Source organism: Cherax quadricarinatus, chromosome 52 (assembly GCF_038502225.1).
Source record: "Cherax quadricarinatus isolate ZL_2023a chromosome 52, ASM3850222v1, whole genome shotgun sequence".
NCBI lineage: Eukaryota > Metazoa > Arthropoda > Malacostraca > Decapoda > Parastacidae > Cherax > Cherax quadricarinatus.
This window is the reverse complement of record NC_091343.1, coordinates 25,675,692-25,701,434: the sequence shown is the minus strand read 5'-3', so window position 1 is coordinate 25,701,434 and position 25,743 is coordinate 25,675,692. Positions and strand designations below refer to the sequence as shown.

The 25,743-nt window shown below is 38.8% G+C and overlaps 1 protein-coding gene across 8 annotated transcripts in view; it reads right to left on the bottom strand.

The window, feature by feature from the left end:
- l(2)k01209 (lethal (2) k01209) overlaps positions 1–25,743 on the bottom strand; it is a 268,161-nt gene that overhangs the window by 178,072 nt on the left and 64,346 nt on the right. For all 8 annotated transcript variants that reach the window (XM_070096203.1, XM_070096201.1, XM_070096202.1 and 5 more), the window contains exon 5: positions 23,894–24,064. In XM_070096203.1, the coding sequence (XP_069952304.1) occupies positions 23,894–24,064 (171 nt within the window). The remainder of the gene's footprint in view (positions 1–23,893; positions 24,065–25,743) is intronic.

Below are 25,743 nucleotides of genomic sequence, written 5' to 3'. Positions count from 1 at the left end.
AGCCCATTCATGAGTTCCTACACAGTATTAGCAATTTGTAGATATTCAACTCCTGTTTACACACCACATGATATGCATGCTAATTTTAAAGTTACTTTGTTTTGCCAAGATTTTACATTCCCAGATGCTGCGCAATTTATTTCATAAGCATATAAATGGCTAGATATACATTTTCATAAACAGTATTTACTGTAAATCCTTATGTATAAGTCAAGGTTTTAATATGAAAACTTTTTAATCAAAAATGAAATGTCTATTGCAAAATATTATTATTATTATCATTCACTGTCAACTAAATTATCACCCAATGCCAGAGCAGCTAAAGCAAATAGTGATCAAGACTTTAATTAATTTACTCAATGTACTTAAATGTAGGTTAAGGCTCTAACTCTTCAAGTGGCTGCCACACAGATCTATGCTACTGACACCAGGGTCCCTCATGTAGATCTACGTTTTGAGCATAGCTCCCCTAGAAAAGGTGTAAGAGGTAAATTTTGGCTTAGGTAAGAGAGAATGGATCTATGCAGCGAGTGTGCACAGTAAAAGAAACAAAACCTGCCTCACATGATGCATGATGGAAAAAGCAAAACTCTGATGAGAGTATTACTAGTGATATGAGCAGGTTCGCCAGTGACACGGGGATGGGTGGGATGGTTCATTCAAGCGTAGATGTTAGGAAACTTCAGGAGGATTTAGACAATCTCTATTCTTGGTCAGAAAAGTGGCAGATGCAGTTCAATGTAGATAAATGCAAGGTTCTGAAGCTCGGGAGTGTCCATAACCCTAGCACTTATAAGTTAAATAATGTAGAACTTAGCCATACAGATTGCGAAAAGGACTTGGGGGTTATGGTGAGCAGCAACCTTAAACCAAGACAGCAATGCCTAAGTGTACGTAATAAGGCAAATATATTATTGCGATTTATATGAAGTCCAGAGGATATACTGCAGCTTTATACATCATTAGTAAAGCCTCACCTAGATTATGCATCTCAGTTCTTGTCTCCATATTGCAGAATGGACATAAATTCGTTAGAAAACATTCAGCTTAGAATGACTAAATTAATACATAGCATTAGAAATCTTCCTTATGAAGAAAGATTGAAGACTCTTAAATAACATTCACTTGTTAGATGAAGAATGAGGAGAGACATGATCGAAGTGTATAAGTGGAAGATAGGTATTAATAAAGGGGATATTAATAAGGTCTTGAGGATATCTCTCCAAGAGAGAACCTGCAGTAATGGATTTAAATTAGACAAATTTAGATTTAGAAAGGACATAGGAAAGTATTGGTTTGGAAATAGGGTAGTTGATGAGTGGAACAGTCTACCTAGTTGGGTTATTGAGGCTAGGACTTTAGGTAGCTTCAAATTTAGGTTGGATAAATATATGAGTGGGAGGGGTTGGATTTGAGTGGAGCTTGCAAATGAGTGGATAGAATTATCAGACCTTATTTCTTGGGGAGCATTGAAAATTGGGTTGGGCAAATGTTTTGTTAGTGGGATGGATTGTAAAGGACCTGCCGAGTATGGGCCAACAGGCCTGCTGCAGTGATCCTCCTTTCTTATGTTCTTATGTTTAAATTTGCAAATTTGAGGCATTTTCTAGGATGGTTTTTATAGTTTATTGGCTGTTTCATGATATCATCTGACAGAATGGAAGATATAAAACTGAAATACAGATGATTTTGGTTGGTTTCTGGACCATAAATACAGGAAGGCCCCACTTATACAGCTGGTTAGGTTCCAGGCTACCGCCGTAAAGCGGAAACCGCCGTAAAGTGGAACACCCTTTTTTTCCACTTACAAATGCATACAAACACTAGATAACAAGTTTACACTAACATATACATGTATTAAGTTAGCACTAGAACCAGGCATCAAAAAACAATAAAAAAGTACAATACACACATAGTGCACTCATTACTTACCTTAAAATATTTATAGTCTTAATCTAGGGTGAGACAAGTAGTATTTATTGTAAGAAATCAAGTGTGGTATGTATGGTAGTCAGTCAGGCTACCATACCAGGCCACCCCACCCACACATACAATTCTATGATATTTAAGCATCCCAGAGCAATAAAATGTATATACAGTTCACTCATTACTTACCTTAAAATATAGGGTGAGATGAGTAGTATTTATTGTAAAAAATCAAGTGTGGTATGTATGGTAGTCAGCTGGGCTACCACACCAGGCCAACCCACCTACACATAATATTCTATTACATTTAAGCATCCCAGAGTGATAAAATGTATATACAGTTCACTCATTACTTACCTTAAAATATTTGTGGTCTTAATGTAGGGTCAGGAGTAAGTAAATGAGATAAAACGAATAAATGAGAGAGAGAAAGAATGAGTGCATGAGAGAGGACAGGCGCAGAGTTATGTAAACAAACCAAGCGAAGGTAAGTTTTGTAAACAAAGTGTACACGTCTGGTTTGTGTACAAGTTACATTGTGTACAGGTTGTCTCTACATTGATACGGTAGAATAAATAAAGAAGAACACTCCCATTCTCATGTAACATCATTTTGAGAAGAAATGATGCTCTGAGTGAAGGCAATGGAAATAAGTCACTCTGACTTTTTTGGGTTATCCTAGGTTCTCTACACATATGTTATGTATGATAATCTATGTAACTGTATTTGTGTATACCTGAATAAACTTACTTACATACATACAAAAGGAATAATTTTCTACAGTTACCCCCAGTAACACATTTTCTCTTATGTTAGATTAGAGAAAATGTTATTCTTGGCATCGCTTGTACAAGTTATCTGGCTACCACATCTCATATTTATGTTTATTTATTCTATTGTAGGGTGTATTTATCATCTTTTTATGTTATGTATCGTGTTTATTATATAATTTTGAAAAAAATATCATGGATGGATTAATGAAAATGTGTATATTAACGTAATATACAACATTTAATGAGACTCGGTGATTATTATTATTATTATTATTAGCATTTCTAATATGGCGTCACTTGTGCAAGTCATCTGCTACCACATCTCATATTTATGTTTATTTATTCTATTGTGGGGTGTATTTATCATCTTTTTATGTTATGTATCGTGTTTATTATATAATTTTTAAAAAATATCATAGATGGATTAATGAAAATGTGTATTTAACGTAATATACGACATTTAACCCTTTGAGGGTCGACAGGCCCTCTCCGAAACTCGTTCTCAGGGTCGGCCAAATTTCAAAAAAAAAAAAAAATTATTTTTTCTTATGAAAAAATAGAGTTTTTTTTTCTAAACATTATAGGATAAACAAAAAAAATTTACCATCAATACTTACGGAGATATGGATGCATGAAGTTTGCAGAAAATGAGCCGCGTATGGCAACAGCGGCGACTGCCGCTCACCCGGTAAACTTTAGTTTACTTGTATTTGAAGGTTTGTTGTTTTTTTCACTATTTTATTTTTTCACATAACTTATGTGGCCTGTGAGACCAAAGTAAGGTGCAATGTACATATATACACTCGTTGTATACAACACAATAAGCACACAAACATAATTATCAATATATTGTTTACAAAACTTGTTTACAAAAACAAACAATACAAAACATTGTTTATTATTATTGTTCTATAATATATATACCAATATACAGTCACTGAACATATTCCTATTAGTTCTGCAGCTTGTGGAACTCTGAAACATGGTGTCATACACAATGGTGTTTTATCTTTCTCCCTCATTCTATCTCTTTCAATCTGTCTCTCTCTTTCTATCTGTCTGTCTATCTCTGTCTCACAGGTACACATAAATACAAGTATACATAGTATAAATTACCTAGGATAACCCAAGAAATCCAGACAAAGTGCTATACTCTGCTTGAAGATGTGAGTAAAAATGATGACACAGTCTTGTGGCTCTCTGAGACAGAGAGCTAGACGGATAGACAGATAGACAGGGAGCTTGACAGACAGACAAATAGACAGACAGAAATGTTAGTGTACCAGTACCAGTGTACTAGTGTTCCACCCTCCTCCTCCTCTTCTTCCTCTTCCTCCTCTTCCCCCTACTCTTCCTCATACTCTTCCTCTTCCTCCTCTTCCTCTTCCTCCTACTCTTCCTCTTCCTCCTCCTCCTCTTCCTCCTCCTCCTCTTCTTCCTCTTCCTCCTACTCTTCCTCCTCCTCCTCTTCTTCCTCTTCCTCCTCTTCCCCCTAATCTTCCTCGTACTATTCCTCTTCCTCCTCCTCTTCCTCTTATTCCTCTTCCTCCTACTCTTCCTCTTCCTTCTCCTCCTCTTCCTCCTCTTCCTCCTCCTCCTCTTCCTCCTCCTCCTCTTCTTCCTCTTCCCCCTACTCCTTCTCCTCCTTGTCCATAGTGTAAATTACAAGGAGTCCGCAGCTGTCAAAGTGACATATTGGCTCATTACTCTTTCCCCCTCGGCCTGTCAAAACAATGGGGTCGGATGCTGCTTCCCCTCCTCCATTCTATCTAATTATCTTTCTCCCTCATTCTATCTGTCTGTCTATCTCTGTCTCACAGGTACACATAAATACAAGAATACATGGTATAAATTACCTAGGATAACCCAAGAAACCCAGACAAAGTGCTATACTCTGCTTGAAGATGTGAGTAAAAGTGATGACGCAGTCTTGTGGCTCTCTGAGACAGAGAGCTAGATGGATAGACAGGGAGCTTGACAGACAGGCAAATAGACAGACAGAAATGTTAGTATACCAGCAAAAACAAAGGGAGGGCGATGTTCATCTCATCTTTTGGCATCAGCTCTACCCTCATTTACCCTCATCAAACGTCAGCACTTATCAGATGTTATCTCCCCTTATCTTGTTACTGTCATGGGTGAACATTTATTATTACATATTATTATTATTACCTATTATTATTATTATGTATTATTATTATTATTATTATTATTATTATTATTATTATTATTATTATGTATTATTATTATTATGTATTATTATTATGTATTATTGTTATCATTACGTATTCTTCTTCTTCTTCCTCCTCCTCCTCTCCTCTTCTTCCTCCTCCTCCTCTTCTCCTCCTCCTCCTCCTCCTCTCTTCTTCCTCCTCCTCCTCCTCCTCCTCCTCCTCCTCCTCTGCCTCCTCCTCCTCCTCCTCCTCCTCTGCCTCCTCCTCCTCTTGCCTCCTCCTCCTCTTGCCTCCTCCTCCTCTTGCCTCCTCCTCCTCTTGCCTCCTCCTCCTCTGCCTCCTCCTCCTCCTCCTCCTCCATTCTTGGAACAAGTTTGAAGATCTTGTAGTTCATAATCACTATCATTATCATCACCAATGCTCACATCTGAGTCTGGGATTTTGGGAAATAGGAGTTTCCTCTTTGATTCTGGTACAACTGAACGACGGCCCAGCACCAGAGGTGGAAGGCTGTGGGTTGTCTGGGTTTTCCTCACTATTACCCATATTATGGTCATTAGTTTCGGTCAAAACCTCACCAGAACCTTGAAACTCATCTTCACTGTCACTTCCATCTGTATTAGAACTGTCACTGGGGAACAAAAGTGTCCCAATTCGCCGAGGAGTGAGGAACTTCTTACCACAGGGCACGGTGGAAATTGTGTACTATGATGGCATTCCCACAATGCACCACTGGGTCCCAGATTTTTTTCCTACTGCGCACACCCACCACACAGACCCATTCTCTCACATCTAGGCTTATCAGCCTTTTCCTGTGAGATTTGAGGCCGCTAGAATTTATGCGTACTAGTACGACAAAAACCCCTACGCGTAAGACGTACTAGTACGACGAAAACCCTCAAAGGGTTAAATGAGACTCGATGATTATTATTATCATTACTAATATGACGTCTGGAGACATAAGACACTCTTACTGATTTTAATGTGTACCTGCATGCCAGCACAGTATGTAAGTTTATTTAAGTACAGGTATACATAAGTATAATTATCAGAGTATATATAAAATATGAAATAACTTTTAAAAACATTTGAAATTTTGGAGTTTCCAGACAAAATGGAGAGACTTAGTGCTTACTGAGCTCACGAAGAATGTAAACAAACAAGGTGGGGCGCGGTGACCGTATTAGAAAGTCAGGTGGGGGGAGCCGTATAGCGAGTTTTGGTCATAATTTATTAAATGACCATATTAGCGGAATGCCGTAAAGTGAAACGCCGTAAAGCGGGGCCTTCCTGTACCTTGAAATTGGACTCAAAATAGTGGAAATATTAATTTTTTGCAAATTTTCCTGAGGAGGAGTAATGCATCCCTACACCCCTGGTCTGTTTAAAGGATTTTAAAAGGTCTTATTCAATCACTGGGATGCGATAAACCATGACCAATCATTCCTCCTTATATTTTATTGTCTTTGAAATAAGAATAAATCTCTTTTTGTGTATACCTGGAGAGGGTTTCAGCGATCAACTTCCCCGCAGGCTTGTCTGTGATTATGAATTTAAAATGGAAGGCAGGCATAATAGTACAGGAGAGGTCTGGGAGCATGACTAATGAACAGAGGAAATGTTTTAGTTCAAGGAATGTCTATGTAGTTTATTTTGTACTCTACTTATAAATTAGTATTTTTAAATTTTGTATAAAATTAGCCAAATTACTGACTTCTGTGTACTATACAAGGTAGTTGTAATAGTAGAATAGGTAGTTTCTTGTGCTCAATTGACAGAACAGAAGGGTTAAAAGTGAAATATCAATTAATTTTATCAAATGGAGCAATGGAATTGCCATTAAACAGGAGTCTAATTGGAGGAAACTATTGATGCATAATCCCATAAGTTTTTCATCAAATTTTGGTGTCTTTACCTTCAGAAAAACATCCTTTACCATTTCAGATTTTTTTTTTTTTTTTTTAATAAGAGGACACTCAGAGCAATATTAATTTCTAGAGTATGGCCAGTATAAGGATTAAATTTACTTGTAATGTGCCTGAAATGCTCTGCATAACCAGGGGCTTTTCAAAATGTAAAAAATATATGTCACCTAACTTTCTAATACAACACAGAATCCTTTATCCAAAATCCAAAAATCCAAAAACCTTCAAAATCCAAAAGTTTTTTGAGTGTTGACATGATGTGCCACAAATGGATCATTCAGCACAAGACATGGTAAGAGGGTTGATCCTCCATCTGTTAACCCTTAACCCTTTCAGGGTCCGTCCCGTAGATCTACGGCTTTACGGTGAGTGTCCAAACCGTAGATCTACGCCATGAGCTCAGCTCACTCTGATAAACTGTGAGTGGTACATTTGGGCCTAGATATGAGAGAATACATCTATGTGGTATGTGTGCACCACATAAAACAGATCCTGCAGCACACTGTGTATAATGAGAGAAAAAAACTGAAATCATGATTTTTCGATTAAAACAGCGACTTTGCAGTGTTTTTTCGTATGTTTTTTATAGTTGTATTTGCGATTTCTTGGTCTCATTTGATAGAATGGAAGACATATTACAGAAATAGAGATGATTTTGATTGGTTTTAGCACTGGAAATGGCTTGAAACTGAGCTCAAAGTAGCGGAAATGTTAAATTTTTGCCGATATTCAAGAGTAAACAAACGACCTCACACATCTAATACACGTCAGCTGGTGGGTCTAATATACATTCACAAATATGGTGATGATATTTATACAATTATTACAGTATTGCATAACAGTAAATCTTCTATTTTTTGGTGTGAATAAAAATTCATTATGTGAATAAAAAATCAAAATGGAATTTATTTGTAAAGCCTCAAAATGTAACTAATGAACAGAGGAAATGTTAGTTTAGTTCCAGGAATACCTACATTGTTTATTCTGGAGCCTATTTTGAAATTGGAATATTTTGAACTTTGTGTTAAATTGGCCAAATTAACAATTTCCGATCACTTTATTTTGTAGTTGAAACAGTTGATTTGGCAATGTCTTGTGCTCAATCGATAGAATAGAAGTAATACTAGTGAAATAGCTAAGAATTTGGTTGATTGGAATAATGTAATTGGCCTAAAATGGTAGTCAAAGTCGGCAAAATCGCCGACTCGTAAATATCGCTGACACATCAAAATTCGCGAGAGCATAATTTCGTCAATTTTCCACCAAATTTCGTACTTTTTGTTTTATTGCCTTCACAAAAAGATTCTCTACGATTTCATAAGAAAAAATAACAAATTTTTTTTTGAAAATTCTTGGACACTGGTGCGTGACTTCAGATTTTGGCCTTGGACCCTGAAAGGGTTAAACTGTCCAAACATAGATCTACATTTTTTCAACATTTGAAAGTATGTAAAAAAAAGTAGATCATCATTTTTTTTTTTTTTTACATTTGAAAACGTGTAAAAAAACTTTGATCTACTTTTTTTTGTTATATTTGAAAATATGTAAAAACAACGTAGATCTACTTTTGGACACTACGCATGTGAACGTAGATCTGCTTGGAGAGTTTAAGGGTTAAGCTGAAATAGATGAGCTTCCTATTTGTACTAGCACCAGTTTGTTGTTAGCAAAATTTATCACTGATTACCACATGTTTTGTGCTCTGTGGAATGAAGATATTGTTAAAAATGTCAAAAAGATCCTTTGGGTAACAGTGAAAAGAAAAAGAAGAAGCATTTATGTTTAACTACAGTGGAACCTTGGTCTTTGTTTGCCCAGGTTTTCGTCAAATTCAGTTGTCGACGACTTTTTTCATCAAAATTTTGTCCCAGTTTTCATTCATCACTTCGGTTTTCATCGGTCCGAAGTGTCAGATGTGTCCACCTGCCTGTGCCTACACAAAGCATCCCACGCATTCTGAGTCAGTCTGGGTTTGTTTCTCGTTGAGTGAGCATTATCCTGCTCACTCATCCGAAACATTTCCTAATAATCCATTGTTTTTTGTGTTTGTTTATTGAGTGGAACTGCTAAATAAGTCACCATGGGGCCAAAGAAAGTTCTGAGTGCCAGCCCTTTGATAAAGAAGGCAAGAAACACGATAGAATTCAAGAAAGAACCCATTGCAAAGTATGGGGTGGGATGTGAGTGGCTAGGATGTGGAAGAGTTGGTGGATGACTACAGGGAAGAGCTAACCACTGAAGAGCTGCAACACCTTCAACTGGAACAGCAACAGATCGCAGCTGAGGAAGAGAGAGGGGAAAATATGTTTTCTTCAGTGATTAAGGACATGTGTGGAAAGTGGAGTGAGTTGCAAAGTTTTGTGGAGAAATATCACCCTAACAAAGCTGTTGCAAGCCATGTCTGCAACATGTTCAATGACAATGTTTTGTCCCATTTTAGGCAAATCTTAGAGACCCCAGAAACAGACCTCTCTGGACAGATTTTTTGTGTAACAGGGGTCCAGTGCCAGTAAAAGACAAAGAATGGAAGTAACCCCAGATAGGGACTTGATACCTGAAGTCCTTATGGAGGGGGATTTCCATTCCAACCAATAACCTCCCCTCCTCACGTCTTCCATATGCCAACGAGAGTCTTCAATAAAGGTAAAAGTGATATTAAATGTTCATTTATCCATTTCATTAGACTTTTATGTTCATTTCTCATTGTTTTCTGTATATAAAACTAGTAATTCTGTATTATTTGTTAATACAGTATACAAGATATGATGTAGGGCAAAATGAAAGTAGTTTGTTGGATTATGCATTGGTAGATAAAAGACTGTTGAGTAGACTTCAGGATGTACATGTTTATAGAGGGGTCACAGATTTATCAGATCACTTTCTAGTTGTAGCTACATTGAGAGTAAAAGGAAGATGGGATACAAGGAGAATAGAAGCATCAGGGAAGAGAGAGGTGAAGGTTTATAAATTAAAAGAGGAGGCAGTTAGGGTAAGATATAAACAGCTACTGGAGGATAGATGGGCTAATGAGAGCATAGGCAATGGGGTCGAAGATGTATGGGGTAGGTTTAAAAATGTAATGTTAGACTGTTCAGCAGAAGTTTGTGGTTACAGGAAAGTGGGTGCGGGAGGAAAGAGGAGCGATTGGTGGAATGATGATGTAAAGAGAGTAGTAAGGGAGAAAAAGTTAGCATATGAGAAGTTTTTACAAAGTAGAAGTGATGCAAGGAGGGAAGAGTATATGGAGAAAAAGAGAGAAGTTAAGAGAGTGGTGAAGCAATGTAAAAAGAGAGCAAATGAGAGAGTGGGTGAGATGTTATCAACAAATTTTGTTGAAAATAAGAAAAAGTTTTGGAGTGAGATTAACAAGTTAAGGAAGCCTAGAGAACAAATGGATTTGTCAGTTAAAAATAGGAGAGGAGAGTTATTAAATGGAGAGTTAGAGGTATTGGGAAGATGGAGGGAATATTTTGAGGAATTGTTAAATGTTGATGAAGATAGGGAAGCTGTGATTTCGTGTATAGGGCAAGGAGGAATAACATCTTGTAGGAGTGAGGAAGAGCCAGTTGTGAGTGTGGGGGAAGTTCGTGAGGCAGTAGGTAAAATGAAAGGGGGTAGGGCAGCCGGGATTGATGGGATAAAGATAGAAATGTTAAAAGCAGGTGGGGATATAGTTTTGGAGTGGTTGGTGCAATTATTTAATAAATGTATGGATGAGGGTAAGGTACCTAGGGATTGGCAGAGAGCATGCTTAGTTCCTTTGTATAAAGGGAAAGGGGACAAAAGAGAGTGCAAAAATTATAGGGGGATAAGTTTGTTGAGTATACCTGGTAAAGTGTATGGTAGAGTTATTATTGAAAGAATTAAGAGTAAGACGGAGAATAGGATAGCAGATGAACAAGGAGGCTTTAGGAAAGGTAGGGGGTGTGTGGACCAGGTGTTTACAGTGAAACATATAATTTTATTTATTTTATTATCACACTGGCCGATTCCCACCAAGGCAGGGTGGCCCGAAAAAGAAAAACTTTCACCATCATTCACTCCATCACTGTCTTGCCAGAAGGGTGCTCTACACTACAGTTTTTAAACTGCAACATTAACACCCCTCCTTCAGAGTGCAGGCACTGTACTTCCCATCTCCAGGACTCAAGTCCGGCCTGCCGGTTTCCCTGAATCCCTTCATAAATGTTACTTTGCTCACACTCCAACAGCACGTCAAGTATTAAAAACCATTTGTCTCCATTCACTCCTATGAAACATGTAAGTGAACAGTATTTAGAGAAGGCTAAAGAGGTCTCTGTGGCATTTACGGATTTGGAAAAGGCGTATGACAGGGTGGATAGAGGGGCAATGTGGCAGATGTTGCAGGTGTATGGTATAGGAGGTAGGTTACTGAAAGCAGTGAAGAGTTTTTACGAGGATAGTGAGGCTCAAGTTAGAGTATGTAGGAAAGAGGGAAATTTTTTCCCAGTAAAAGTAGGCCTTAGACAAGGATGTGTGATGTCACTGTGGTTGTTTAATATATTTATAGATGGGGTTGTAAGAAAAGTAAATGCAAGGGTCTTGGCAAGAGGCGTGGAGTTAAATGATAAAGAATCACACATAAAGTGGGAGTTGTCACAGTTGCTCTTTGCTGATGACACTGTGCTCTTGGGAGATTCTGAAGAGAAGTTGTAGAGATTGGTGGATGAATTTATTAGGGTATGCAAAAGAAGAAAATTAAAAGTGAATACAGGAAAGAGTAAGGTTATGAGGATAACAAAAAGATTAGGTGATGAAAGATTGGATATCAGATTGGAGGGAGAGAGAATGGAGGAGGTGAATGTATTCAGATATTTGGGAGTGGACGTGTCAGTGGATGGGTCTATGAAAGATGAGGTGAATCATAGAATTGGTGAATGGAAAAGGGTGAGTGGTGCACTTAGGAGTCTGTGGAGGCAAAGAACTTTGTCCTTCGAGGCAAAGAGGCGAATGTATGAGAGTATAATTTTACCAATGCTCTTATATGGGTGTGAAGCATGGGTGATGAATGTTGTAGCGAGGAGAAGGCTGGAGGCAGTGGAGATGTCATGTCTGAGGGCAATGTGTGGTGTGAATATAATGCAGAGAATTCGTAGTTTGGAAGTTAGGAGGAGGTGCGGGATTACCAAAACTGTTGTCCAGAGGGCTGAGGAAGGGTTGTTGAGGTGGTTCGGACATATAGAGAGAATGGAGCGAAACAGAATGACTTCAAGAGTGTATCAGTCTGTAGTGGAAGGAAGGCGGGGTAGGGGTCGGCCTAGGAAAGGTTGGAGGGAGGGGGTAAAGGAGGTTTTGTGTGCGAGGGGCTTGGACTTCCAGCAGGCATGCGTGAGTGTGTTTGATAGGAGTGAATGGAGACAAATGGTTTTTAATACTTGACGTGCTGTTGGAGTGTGAGCCAAGTAACATTTATGAAGGGGTTAATGGAAACCGGCGGGCCGGACTTGAGTCCTGGAGATGGGAAGTACAGTGCCTGCACTCTGAAGGAGGGGGTGTTAATGTTGCAGTTTAAAAACTGTAGTGTAAAGCACCCTTCTGGCAAGACAGTGATGGAGTGAATGATGGTGAAAGTTTTTCTTTTTCGGGCCACCCTGCCTTGGTGGGAATCGGCCAGTGTGATAATAAAAAAAAAATTTTGGGTGTCTGGAACGAATTAATTGAATTTACTTTATTTCTTAAGGAAGTATTGTTTCAGTTTTTGTCAAATTAAGTTTTCGTCAGACTTTCTGGAACGAATTAATGACGAAAACCGAGGCTCCACTGTATATCACAGAAAGTCAAGTTCTTGGAAAAACTTGAGAGCAGTGTAAGTGTGAAGCATTTGACTAAGGAGTTTGGTGCTGGAACAACCACTATCTATGACATAAAGAAACAGAAGGACAAGTTGTTGAAGTTCTATACAGAAAGTGATGAACAAAGTTAATGAAAAATAGAAAAACACTGCATAGAGGGAAAAATGAAGATCTTAAACATGTGTATTGATGCAGTGGATTCATCAGCACCAGAGTTATCAGGGTGAGCATATGCCGCGTAATGGAATGCCAATCATAAAACAAACAAAAATTTATCATGATAAACTGAATATTGAAGGTAACTTTAAATATTCAGCAGTTTGGTTACAAAAAATTAAGAAAAGACACTTTCTTCTTTCAACACATCGGCCGTATCCCACCGAGGCGGGGTGACCCAAAAGGAAAAACGAAAGTTTCTCCTTTCAAATTTAATAACATATACAGGAGAAGGGGTTATTAGCCCCTTGCTCCCGGCATTTCAGTCGCCTCTTACGACACGTATGGCTTGCGGAGGAAGAATTCTGTTCCACTTCCCCATGGAGATAAGAGGAAATAAACAAGAACTAGAAAGAAAATAGCAGAAAACCCAGAGGAGTGTGTATATATATGCTTGTACAGTGGAACCTCAAAAATCGAACTGCTCCCAACTCAACCAATTATGTAAGTGTATTTTTGTAAGTGCTTTTATAAGTGTATTTTTGAGGGTATGAAATGGACTAATCTAATTTACATTATTCCTGATGAGAATAAATTCATTCGGTAAAGGCACTCAAACAGCCTTCTGGACTGAAGAAAGTTCGATATTTGAGGTTCCACTGTACATGTATGTGTAGTGTGACCTAAGCGTAAGTAGAAGTAGCAAGACATATCTGAAATCTTGCATGTTTATGAGACAGACAAAAGACACCAGCAATCCTACCATCATGTAAAACAAGAAAAGACACGTTATTAAATATTTAAAAGATTGGTGGTGATAAAGCATCTTCTGATCACGAAACAGCAGAGAAATTCATTTACACGTTTGCCAGGATTGTTGCTGATAAAAATCTAACAGCAGAAAAAATTTACAATGCTGATGAGACATCACTGTTCTGGCATTATTGCCCCAGAAAAACATTGACTACAGATGATGAGAGAGCTCCTACAGGGGTTAAGGAAGTCAAGGATAGATTAACTGTGCTGGGATGTGCTAATGCAGCAGGTATGTATAAGTATAAACTTGCTGTGATAGGCAAAAGCCTGCAACCTCACTGTTAAAAGGTGTGAGTGCCTTACTAGTCCATTATTATGCTAACAAAAGGGCATGGATCACCAGGGACCTCTTTTCTGATTGATTTCACAAACATTTTGTAGCAGTAGCTCATGCCTAATGCAGGGAAGCCAGATTGGATGCCAAGTGCAAGATTTTGTTATTCCTCCAGCTGAACTTCTCATCAAAGATAATGTTCATGGCATGTACTTTTCCCCCAAATGTGACTTCATCAATTCAGCCATTTTTTTTTTATTATTAACACACTGGCCGATTCCCACCAAGGCAGGGTGGCCCGAAAAAGAAAAACTTTCACCATCATTTACTCCATCACTGTCTTCCCAGAAGGGTGCTTTACACTACAGTTTTTAAACTGCAACATTAACACCCCTCCTTCAGAGTGCAGACACTGTACTTCCCATCTCCAGGACTCAAGTCCGGCCTGCCGGTTTCCCTGAATCCCTTCATAATGTTACTTTGCTCACACTCCAACAGCACGTCAAGTATTAAAAACCATTTGTCTCCATTCACTCCTATCAAACACCCTCACGCATGCCTGCTGGAAGGCCAAGCCCCTCGCACACAAAACCTCCTTTACCCCCTCCCTCCAACCTTTCCTAGGCCGACCCCCTACCCCGCCTTCCTTCCACTACAGACTGATACACTCTTGAAGTCATTCTGTTTTGCTCCATTCTCTCAACATGTCCGAACCACCTAAACAACCCTTCCTCAGCCCTCTGGACAACAGTTTTGGTAATCCCGCACCTCCTCCTAGCTTCCAAACTATGAATTCTCTGCATTATATTCACACCACACATTGCCCTCAGACATGACATCTCCACTGCCTCCAGCCTTCTCCTCGCTGCAACATTCATCACCCATGTTTCACACCCATATAAGAGCGTTGGTAAAACTATACTCTCATGCATTCCCCTCTTTGCCTCGAAGGACAAAGTTCTTTGTCTCCACAGACTCCTAAGTGCACCGCTCACCCTTTTCCCCCTCATCAATTCTATGATTCACCTCATCTTTCATAGACCCATCCGCTGACACGCCCACTCCCAAATATCTGAATACATTCACCTCCTCCATACTCTCTCCCTCCAATCTGATATCCAATCTTTCATCACCTAATCTTTTTGTTATCCATGTGACCAATGAATACTTAGATCAATGAAGACTAAATAAAAAGACAATTTTTTAACAGTATATTGGCAGCAGTGAACAGAGGCATGGGTACAGACAGCTTCAAGAAGGAGTTCACTCTTAAGGATGCCATATATGCAGCTGCCAATGTATGGAATCATGTACAGTAGACTGTCAATTAAGATGGTTTCCTTTAAACATTTTCTCTGTTACACTATTGGCAAATTACAGCATCTTTTTGTTTTACACTTTGTAAAATTCAGTTTAAACGGTTCTGCTTCTCAATAGGGAAAAAATCTCAGTGCCGCAAGCTGAATGGCAGGGATTTTCCTCTATGTAGTGAGTGCTAGGCAATCTGCCTGTGGGTGAGGCCACTGTCTTTTATGGGGGAGGCCCTAGTTTCCTACCCTGCTACCTCCGTGCCAGTGTTCCATATATACACGTCAGGAACGGTGCCCAGCACTGTCTGTGAATTGGGTCTTTGTCTTTTCATTACCATACACTGCATCTGCCAAGGAACCATGACACCTAGGAGGCAAGCAAGTGATGCAGGAAGTGGCAAGAAAAAGTTAAAACATTCAAGTCTGGAGTTACAAAGAATACTGAGATATTAAATAAGCTTAAATGTGGTGCATATGTGGTGGACATGGCAAGAGCTTATGGCCTTAACCCTTTCACTGTTGGTCTCATAATATTATGGCTTGGAAGCCAGTGTCGGTCCCATAATACTACACCAAAATTCTAGCGGCTTCCAATCTTGCAGGAGACAGCTAGCTAGTAGGCCTACATATGAGAGAATGGGTCTGCATGGTCAGTGTGCGCAGTATAAAAAAAGTACTGCAGCACTCAGTGCATAACGAAAAAAAAACAACCGGGACTGTGTTTTTGGTTTGGCTTAAAACAGCAACTTTGCGGTGTGCTTTTGTATGGTATTTATGGTTGTATTCTCATTTTCTTGGTCTCATTTGATAGAATGGGAGATATTACAGAAATAGAGATCATTTTGAATGGCTTACAGTCAAAAAGTAGCTTGAAAGTGAGCTCAAAGTAGCAGAAATGTTTGATTTTTGAGGTTGTTCAAGAGTGAACATATCACGTCACGCATCCAATACACGTCAACTGGTGGGTCTAATGTGCTTTTGCAAAGACGCTGATATTATTTATACCATTTTTACAATAATTCAGTAGTCTGCATAACAGTAAATCTTTTATTTTTCATGTGAATAAAAATTCAAAATGGAAAGCAAGCGTAATATAAGATGGGCCTGGAGACATAACTAATGAACAGAGAAAATGTTATTTTAGTGCCAGGAATGTTTGCACTGTTTATTCTGGACCCTATTTTGAAATTGGCCTTTCTTGAACTTTGTATGAAATTGGCCAAATTACCAATTTCTGATCACTTCATTGGGTTATTGAAATAGGTAAACGGGTGGTTTCTTGTACTCAATCGATAGAACAAAAAGAGTGCTAGCGAAATAGTTATGAATAGGTATAATTGAATGGAAACAATGGAACTGGCCCAAAATAGGGCCCAAAGTGGGCAAAATTGCTGATGCGTAAACATCGCCGAGACCACTAACTTCACGAGAGCATAACTCCATAAGTTTTCCATCAAATTTCTAACTTTTGGTTTCATTATCATCGCAAAAAAAGATTCTCTATCATTTTATAAGAATTTTTTTTTTTAAATTCTTGGACACTGAGAGCAAGTCTGCTCTCGACAGTGAAAAGGTTAATGAAGCGCCAGTTCATACAATTAAAAGGAGTGGAGCAAATATATGGGCTTGTGCAATGAATAACCTAGGCTGTCGTCTGATTTACTGACTTGACTGACCTACTGACTAAATTGATTTTTGAATGACTGACCTACTGACCTGACTGATTTACTGACTTGACTCGGGTACTGACTTGACTGACCAATTTGACTGATTTGCCTGACAGAATAACCTTACTGACTGACTGAATGACTTGATTGATATACTGACTGCTTACTTGACTTATTTACTGACCTGACTGACTGATGGCTTACTGACCTGACTGACTGATGGCTTACTGACCTGACTGGCTGATGGCTTACTGACTTGGCTGACCAACTTAAATGATTTACTGAATTACTTGAATGACTCACTTGAATGAGTGATCTACTGACTTGAATGAGTGACCTACTGACTTGAATGAGTGACCTACTGAACTGAATGAGTGATCTACTGACCTGATTGACTGACCTATTGACTCACTTAACTGAACTGACTTACTGACTGGACTACCATCCACCTCAGCCCAGATGGGCCTCAGCATGCCTCTCGACTCCCTCCTTCACAATCCCTGACAAACACCAGCAACCACAATTTAAGGTAATAAATATAATTTCTGTTGTATTTGTAGCCTTAAACAACAGAAAAAATCATACATAATGACAACGAATAACAACCACATTATCATTTTTATTTGTGTAAGATTTGGAAACCTAAAAAAAAAAAAAAAGTTGTTTGACTTTTTTGGGGGTCCCATTAATGTAACCCTATTTTTCCCATAAGTTCTTCAGTTCCTTTAACATGGATTTGTCTAACACTGCATTTTCATGAACACAACTACTGTCTTAACTGATGGTCTACTGTAATTAACCCTTTCAGGGTCCGTCCCGTAGATCTACGGCTTTACGTTCAGGGTCCAAACCGTAGATCTACGCCATGAGCTCAGCTCACTCTGATAAACTGCGAGTGGTACATTTGGGCCTAGATACGAGAGAATACATTTATGTGGTATGTGTGCACCACATAAAACAGATCCTGCAGCACACTGTGTATAATGAGAAAAAAAAATGAAATCATGATTTTTCGATTAAAACAGCAACTTTGCAGTGTTTTTTCGTATGTTTTTTATAGTTGTATTTGCGATTTCTTGGTCTCATTTGATAGAATGGAAGACATATTACAGAAATAGAGATGATTTTGATTGGTTTTAGCACTGGAAATGGCTTGAAACTGAGCTCAAAGTAGCGGAAATGTTAAATTTTTGCCGATATTCAAGAGTAAACAAACGACCTCACACGTCTAATACACGTCAGCTGGTGGGTCTAATATACATTCACAAATATGGTGATGATATTTATACAATTATTACAGTATTGCATAACAGTAAATCTTCTATTTTTTGGTGTGAATAAAAATTCATTATGTGAATAAAAAATCAAAATGGAATTTATTTATAAAGCCTCAAAACATAACTAATGAACAGAGGAAATGGTAGTTTAGTGCCAGGAATGCCTACATTGTTCATTCTGGACCCTATTTTGAAATTGGAATATTTTGAACTTTGTGTTAAATTGGCCAAATTAACAATTTCCGATCACTTTATTTTGTAGTTGAAACAGTTGACTTGGCGATTTCTTGTGCTCAATCGATAGAATAGAAGTAATACTAGTGAAATAGCTAAGAATTTGGTTGATTGGAATAATGTAATTGGCCTAAAATGGGAGTCAAAGTCGGCAAAATCGCCAATTCGTAAATATCGCTGACACATCAAAATTCGCGAGAGCATAATTTCGTCAATTTTCCACCAAATTTCGTACTTTTTGTTTTATTACCTTCACAAAAAGATTCTCTACAATTTCATAAGAAAAAATAACAAATTTTTTTTTTGAAAATTCTTGGACACTGGTGCGTGACTCCAGATTTGGGCCTTGTACCCTGAAAGGGTTAAAAACACCCTTGCACATGTTTGGTACAACTTCTGACTATTCAGCCATTAACTATTCTATGGAGAAGAAGCATGGACACAGCAGTTATCCCACAGTCACTAAAAGCAACAGGTACAGCCCCACTCCAAATGGGTGGCAGTAAAACAATTGCAAAGAATTACACACTGACTGCACTAACGTTCCACATCATAAAAAGTCTTTGAAAGGGTTCTAAGAAGCAAAGTTGCCGTCCACTTGGACACCCATCAATTGCACAACCCAGGGCAGCATGGGTTTAGAGCAGGTCACTCCTGCCTCTCACAGCTACTGGATCACTATGACATGGTTTTGGATGCACTGGAGAACACTCAAAATGCACATGTAGAATACTCAGCCTTAGTGTAAGCCTTTGATAAGTGAAATCATGGCTTAATAGCACACAAAATGTATGATAAAGGAACACCAGGAAAAGTAGGTAGATGGATCTATAACTTCCAAACAAATAGACCACAAAGAGTAGTAGTAAACGGAGTAAAGTCAGAGAGGGCTACAATGAAAACCTCTGTTCCACAAGGTACAGTACTCACCCCCATCCTTTTCCTCACCTTTATATCTGACATAGAGATGTAAGCCACAGCACCGTGTCCTCCTTTGCTGATGATACCAGAATTTGCATGATAGTGTCATCCATCAAGGACACTGTAGATCTCCAAACAGACATTAACCAAGTCTTTAAATGGGCATCAAAAAACAATATGAAGTTCAATGGAGACAAATTTCAATTACGTACTCCAATGTGAAAAACCCCGAGGAAATAAAAACTATATAGCATTATAAAACAAATTAAAATCACACAATAGAGCGGAAAACTAATGTGAAAGACCTGGGAGTGGTAATGTCAGAGAATTTCACTTTCAAAACCCACAATAATGTATCTATTGCATCTGCTAGGAAAATGATAGGATGGATAATGAGAACATTCAAAACTAGGGATGCTAAGCCAATGATGATTCTCATCAAATCGCTTGTTCTCTCTAGGTTAGAATATTGCTATACACTAATGGCCCCTTCCAAAGCAGGCAAAACTGCAGACCTGGAGAATATACAAAGAACCTTTATTGCATGTATAAGTACCACAAGGCACCTAAATTACTGGGAACAGTTGAAAGCCCTCCTTGAAACACAGGTGAGAAAGATACATGAAAATATACACTTTAAAAATCCTAGAGGGACTAGTCCCAAATCTGCACACCAAAATCACTCCCTACAAAAACAAAAGACTCTGAAAGCTGTGCAACTTGCCCCCAATGAAAAGAAGGGGCACCATGAGTACACAAAGAGACAACAAAATAAATGTCAGGGGCCCAAGACTGTTCAACTGTCTCTCAGCTTACATAAGGGGGAATTACCAAAAGACCCTATCTATTTTCGAGACGGAGCTGGACAGACACCTTAAGTCAATGCCCGACTATCCGGGCTGTGGTTCATACGTTGGTCTGCGTGCGGCCAGCAGTAACAGCCTGGCTGATCTGTCCCTGATCCACCACGAGGCCTGGTCATGGACTGGGCCGCAGGGGCATTGACCCATGGAATGCCCTCCAGGTAACTGATGGTTTGATAATTTTAATAAGAGGTTTGGCTTAAAAAATGTCAAGATAACAGGAGAAGCAGCTTCTGCCAACCAAGAGGCAGCAGATGAGTTCCCAAACACCATTAAGAAAATCATCGAGGAGAAAGGATATCTGCCTGAACAGGTTTTCAGTGCAGACGGAAGTGCCCTATTCTGGAAAAAATTACCCAAAGGACATTTATTAGTATGGAAGAGAAGAGAGGACCAGGATTGAAGGCTGGAAGGGGATAGGCAATTCGTCTTGTAAACAGACGACATAAACTCACAGTATCAATAAATACAGTACAGTACTATAAATACCTCTTTCTATTGTACATACATCTTTATATTCTAAGTCAAACTTTCTGATAATCTTGATTCCCCTTGTCTGACCTATATACTCTTTTTTTCTTTATGTTTACAGTTCCTATTTCCCACAACTTCTATATAACTGAAACATAAAACAATAGAAAGACAGCTAGAGACAGAGTGAAAGTGAATTTATTTCCTTCTTTGGGTCACCCTACCTTGGTAAAAAATAAATTTGGTGCATTGAGGCATCTGTGAAGACAAAGAACATTATCCATCGAGGCAAGAAGGAAAATGTATGAGAGTATAGTGGTACCAATGCTCTTATACAGGTGTAAAGCATTTCTTGTGAATATTGCAGCAAAGAGGAGGTTGGAGGCAATGGAGATGCCATGTCTGAGGGCTTGGAGATTAGGAGGAGGTGCGGGGTTACTAAAAGTATTATCCCGAGGGCTAAAGAGGGGATGCTGACGTAATTTGCACATTTAGAGAGGATGGAACCATACAGGATGACTTGGAAGGCATATACAGTGGACCATCGACCAACGTTGGCATCGTCTAACGTTAAATCCGGCTAGCGAAACATTTTAACGCAAAAATTTTGCCTCGACTAGCGCTAAAAAACCCGACCAACTCTATTCGTTCCGTTCGAGACGCGTCCACTTGTGGCCTGAGCGCACCTCATTTGTCCCATGGGTGCCATTGTTTACAAGCCAGCCAGCCACTGCAGTCCCATCCAAACACCTGCAAAATAAGTCACCATGGGCCCCAAGAAAGCTTCTAGTGCCAACCCTACAGCAAAAAGGGTAAGAATTACTATGGATATGAAGAAAGAGATCATTGCTAAGTATGAAAGTGGAGTGCATGTCTCCGAGCTGGCCAGGTTGTACACAAAACCCCAATCAACCATCGCTACTATTGTGGGCAAGAAAACAGCAATCAAGGAAGCTGTTCTTGCCAAAGGTGCAACTATGTTTTCGAAACTGAGATCGCAAGTGATAGAAGATGTTGAGAGACTGTTACTGGTGTGGATAAACGAAAAACAGATAGCAGGAGATAGCATCTCTCAAGCGATCATATGTGAAAAGGCTAGGAAGTTGCATGACGATTTAATTAAAAAAATGCCAGCAACTAGTGGTGATGTGAGTGAGTTTAAGGCCAGCAAAGGTTGGTTTGAGAAATTTAAGAATCATAGTGGCATACATAGTGTGATAAGGCATGGTGAGGCTGCCAGTTCAGACCACAAAGCGGCTGAAAAATATGTGCAGGAATTCAAGGAGTACAAAGACAGTGAAGGACTGAAACCTGAACAAGTGTTTAATTGTGACGAAACGGGCCTGTTTTGGAAGAAAATGCCAAGCAGGACCTACATTACTCAGGAGGAAAAGGCACTCCCAGGACATAAGCCTATGAAAGACAGGCTTACTCTGTTGATGTGTGCCAATGCTAGTGGTGATTGCAAAGTGAAGCCTTTGCTGGTGTATCACTCTGAAACTCCCAGAGTGTTCAGGAAAAACTATGTCCTCAAGGCTAATTTGCGTGTGTTGTGGAGGGCAAACAGTAAGGCATGGGTCACTAGGGACTTTTTCTATGACTGGTTACACCATGCATTTGCCCCCACTGTGAAAAATTACCTCCTGGAAAATAAATTGGACCCTAAGTGCCTCCTGGTATTAGACAATGCTCCTGGTCATCCTTCAGACCTGGCAGAGCGACTTTCTGCAGAAATGAGCTTCATTAAGGTCAAGTTTTTGCCTCCTAATACCACTCCTCTCCTGCAGCCCATGGACCAGCAGGTCATTGCAAACTTCAAGAAACTGTACACAAAAGCTATGTTTGAAAGGTGCTTTGTAGTGACCTCAGAAACTCAACTGACTCTAAGAGAGTTTTGGAGAGATCACTTTAGCATCCTCAATTGTGTAAACATTATAGGTAAGACTTGGGAGGAAGTGACTAAGAGGACCTTGAACTCTGCTTGGAAAAAACTGTGGCCAGAATGTGTAGACAAAAGGGATTTTGAAGGGTTTGAGGCTAACCATGGGAATCCTATGCCAGTTGAGGACTCCATTGTGGCATTGGGGAAGTCCTTGGGGTTGGAGGTTAGTGGGGAGGATGTGGAAGAGTTGGTGGAGGAGGACAATGAAGAACTAACCACCGATGAGCTGCTAGATCATCTTCAACAGCAAGAGGCCACACCTGAGGAAACTGCTTCAGAGGAGGGGATTGAGAAATTGAAGAAGTTGCCTACTTCAAAGATTAAGGAAATATGTGCAATGTGGCTTAAAGTGCAAACCTTTTTTGATGAAAATCACCCTCACACAGCTACTGCAAGCCGTGTTGGCAAACTGTACACTGACAATGTTGTGAAACACTTTAGGAATGTCATAAAGGAACGGGAGGTACAGGCCTCTATGGACAGATATGTTGTGTGACAGAGGTCCAGTGACTCTGAAGCTGGTCCTAGTGGCATTAAAAGAAGAAGGGAAGTAACCCCGGAAAAGGACTTGCCACCTCAAGTCCTAATGGAAGGGGATTCCCCTTCTAAACACTAACACCATCAACACTCTCCCCTCCTCCCATCCCATCTATCATCACCAGATCTTCAATAAAGGTAAGTGTCATGTAACTGTGCATGTCTTCTTCAGTTTGTGTGTATTAAAATTAATATTTCATGTGGTAAAAAATTTTTTTTTCAATACTTTGGGTGTCAGGAACGGATTAATTTGATTTCCATTATTTCTTATGGGGAAAATTAACTCGACTAACAATAATTTCGATTTACGATGAGCTCTCAGGAACGGATTAATATCGTTGGTCGAGGGTCCACTGTAAATGTGTAGTGAAAGGAAGGCGGGGTAGGTGTCATTGTAGGAAAGGTTCGAGGGAAGGGGTAAAGGAGGTTTTGTACACAAGGGGCTTAGACATCCAGCAAGTGTGTATGAGTGTATTAGATAGGAGTGACTGGTGGTAAGTGGATTTTATGACAATGTGCTGTTGGAGTGTTAGCAAGGTACCATTTATGTAAGCATTCAGGAAAACTGGTCAGCCGGACTTAAATCCTGGAGGTGGGAAGAACAGTGCCTGCACTCTGAAGGAGGGGTGGGGATATTTGCAGTACTGAGCTATAGTATCACTGTGCCTCTGGCAAGACAGTGATGGAGTGCATGATGGTGAAAGTTTCTTCTTCTTCAGGTCATCCTACCTTGGTGAGAGACGGCTAGTATGTTAAAAAAAAATATTAAAATAGTATATTATGGTAAAATTAACTAGGTAGTACAAATACTCACAGTTCTTGTCTCACGGGAATGTGTGAGAAAATTGTAAATTGGGACCTCAATTTTCTTTCCTTCCTTTAGTCTAACCAATGTCTTGGTAACTAATTCAAAATCAAAGGCATCAGGATGATCAAAGTTGTACTCATTTCTTGCTGCCTCTTCATGGTGCTTCTCTGTCAGTACCTTGGAAAAATGAAATATGTAATTACTGAAATGTTGTAAAAATTCCTTAACTAGAGCTACAGTCATATTTGAATGCCCTTACTGCTGTTTTAAAGATACAGATCTTTCTAAATTATATCTAAAAAGTACTATAATTAAATCAAGAGATTTACACAGTAATGAAAACACAACTACAAATTTGCACCTACCCAAAAGAATAACACTAACTTCAAACCCTGAAATTCCTTAACTCTAATTCACCTGAGTAAAACTTTGATTTAATCAACTTCTATTTAAAGCATATCAGAAATAATTTATGAAATCCTTTGGGTAAATTAATTTCAGAAGCAAATAATAATAATGCTTATTTCTTTATGCCATATAAATAATGTAGTTTATATGAATTATTACAATGGTGGGCACAAAAGAAAGCCACTAATTATGCAATGCATTTTGGGAAACTAATCATAAGGCTTTAATGTTTTTTTTTAAAAACTAGACAAATACTATTAAGTAGGACTTCTTATGTACTCAATCACAAGTACAATAAGAAAGGTAGTCAATGACAAATAGTCAATTACAAAAGAATTACATATTATTTAAACTGATTCAATGATCTTCAATTTTGTGGAGTGAATAAATAGAGATGGTGAAGATACAGCAAGTTATTTACATTAATAAAAATAAAATGAGACAAGATGTGTTACCAATTACATAAGGAAGTTGAAGGAAGGCTGGAAGAACAACATGGGCATAACTGGATGAAAGCTAGCTTTGTTTGACATAGCATATTGCTGTCTCAATTAACCTTTTCACTGTCCAGACCTCCAATCTGAAACTCATCCACAAGAAATTTTTATGTTTTTCTTATGAAATGTAAGAATCTCTTTCTGAAGACAATAAAACAAAAAGTACAAAAATTGATGGAAAACATGAAATTACACTTATGCCAATTTTGCTGCTTCAGCAATATTTATGCATAGGAGTTTTTGCCCAATTTGAGTCATATTTTAGGCAAATTACATTATTCCAGTCGACAAAATTCTCAGCAATTTCACTAGTATGTCTTCCATTTTATTGACTGAGCACAAGAAATAGCTCAATCAACTATTTCAACTACCCAATAAAGTGTCAGAAATTGGTAATTTGGCCGTGTTGAATGATGAAAGTTTTTTTCTTTCTTTATGGGTCACCCTGCCTTGGTAGAAAACGGCCGATGTGTTAAAAAAAAAAAAAAGAGACAGACAGACTCTCCTCACTTAACGACAGAGTTCCGGTCATGAGACCATGCTGGTAAACAAATTCATCGCTAAGTGAGGAGTATGCTATAATGATAGTGGGTTTGTGTTGACCAGCTTTGATATTGTTTTAATGTCACCTTTACACCATTTATAACATTTCTGGTACATTTTTAAGTGTTTATACAGTAGTGTCCTATATATTGTAATAAACAGAAGAGAGAAAATCAGCTCTAATATATATTATTTAGGTATGCATACTGGTCAGAGAGTCACTGGTAAACAAGTATGTTACTAAGTGAGGACAGGCTGTATGTATACAGCCTCTCTTCACTTAATGACGGAGTTCCGTTCCTAAGACCTCATCAGTAAATGAATTCATCACTAAGTGAGGAGTACATATACTATAATGGTAGTGGGTTTGTGTCAACCATCTTTGACACCATTTATAACATTTCTATG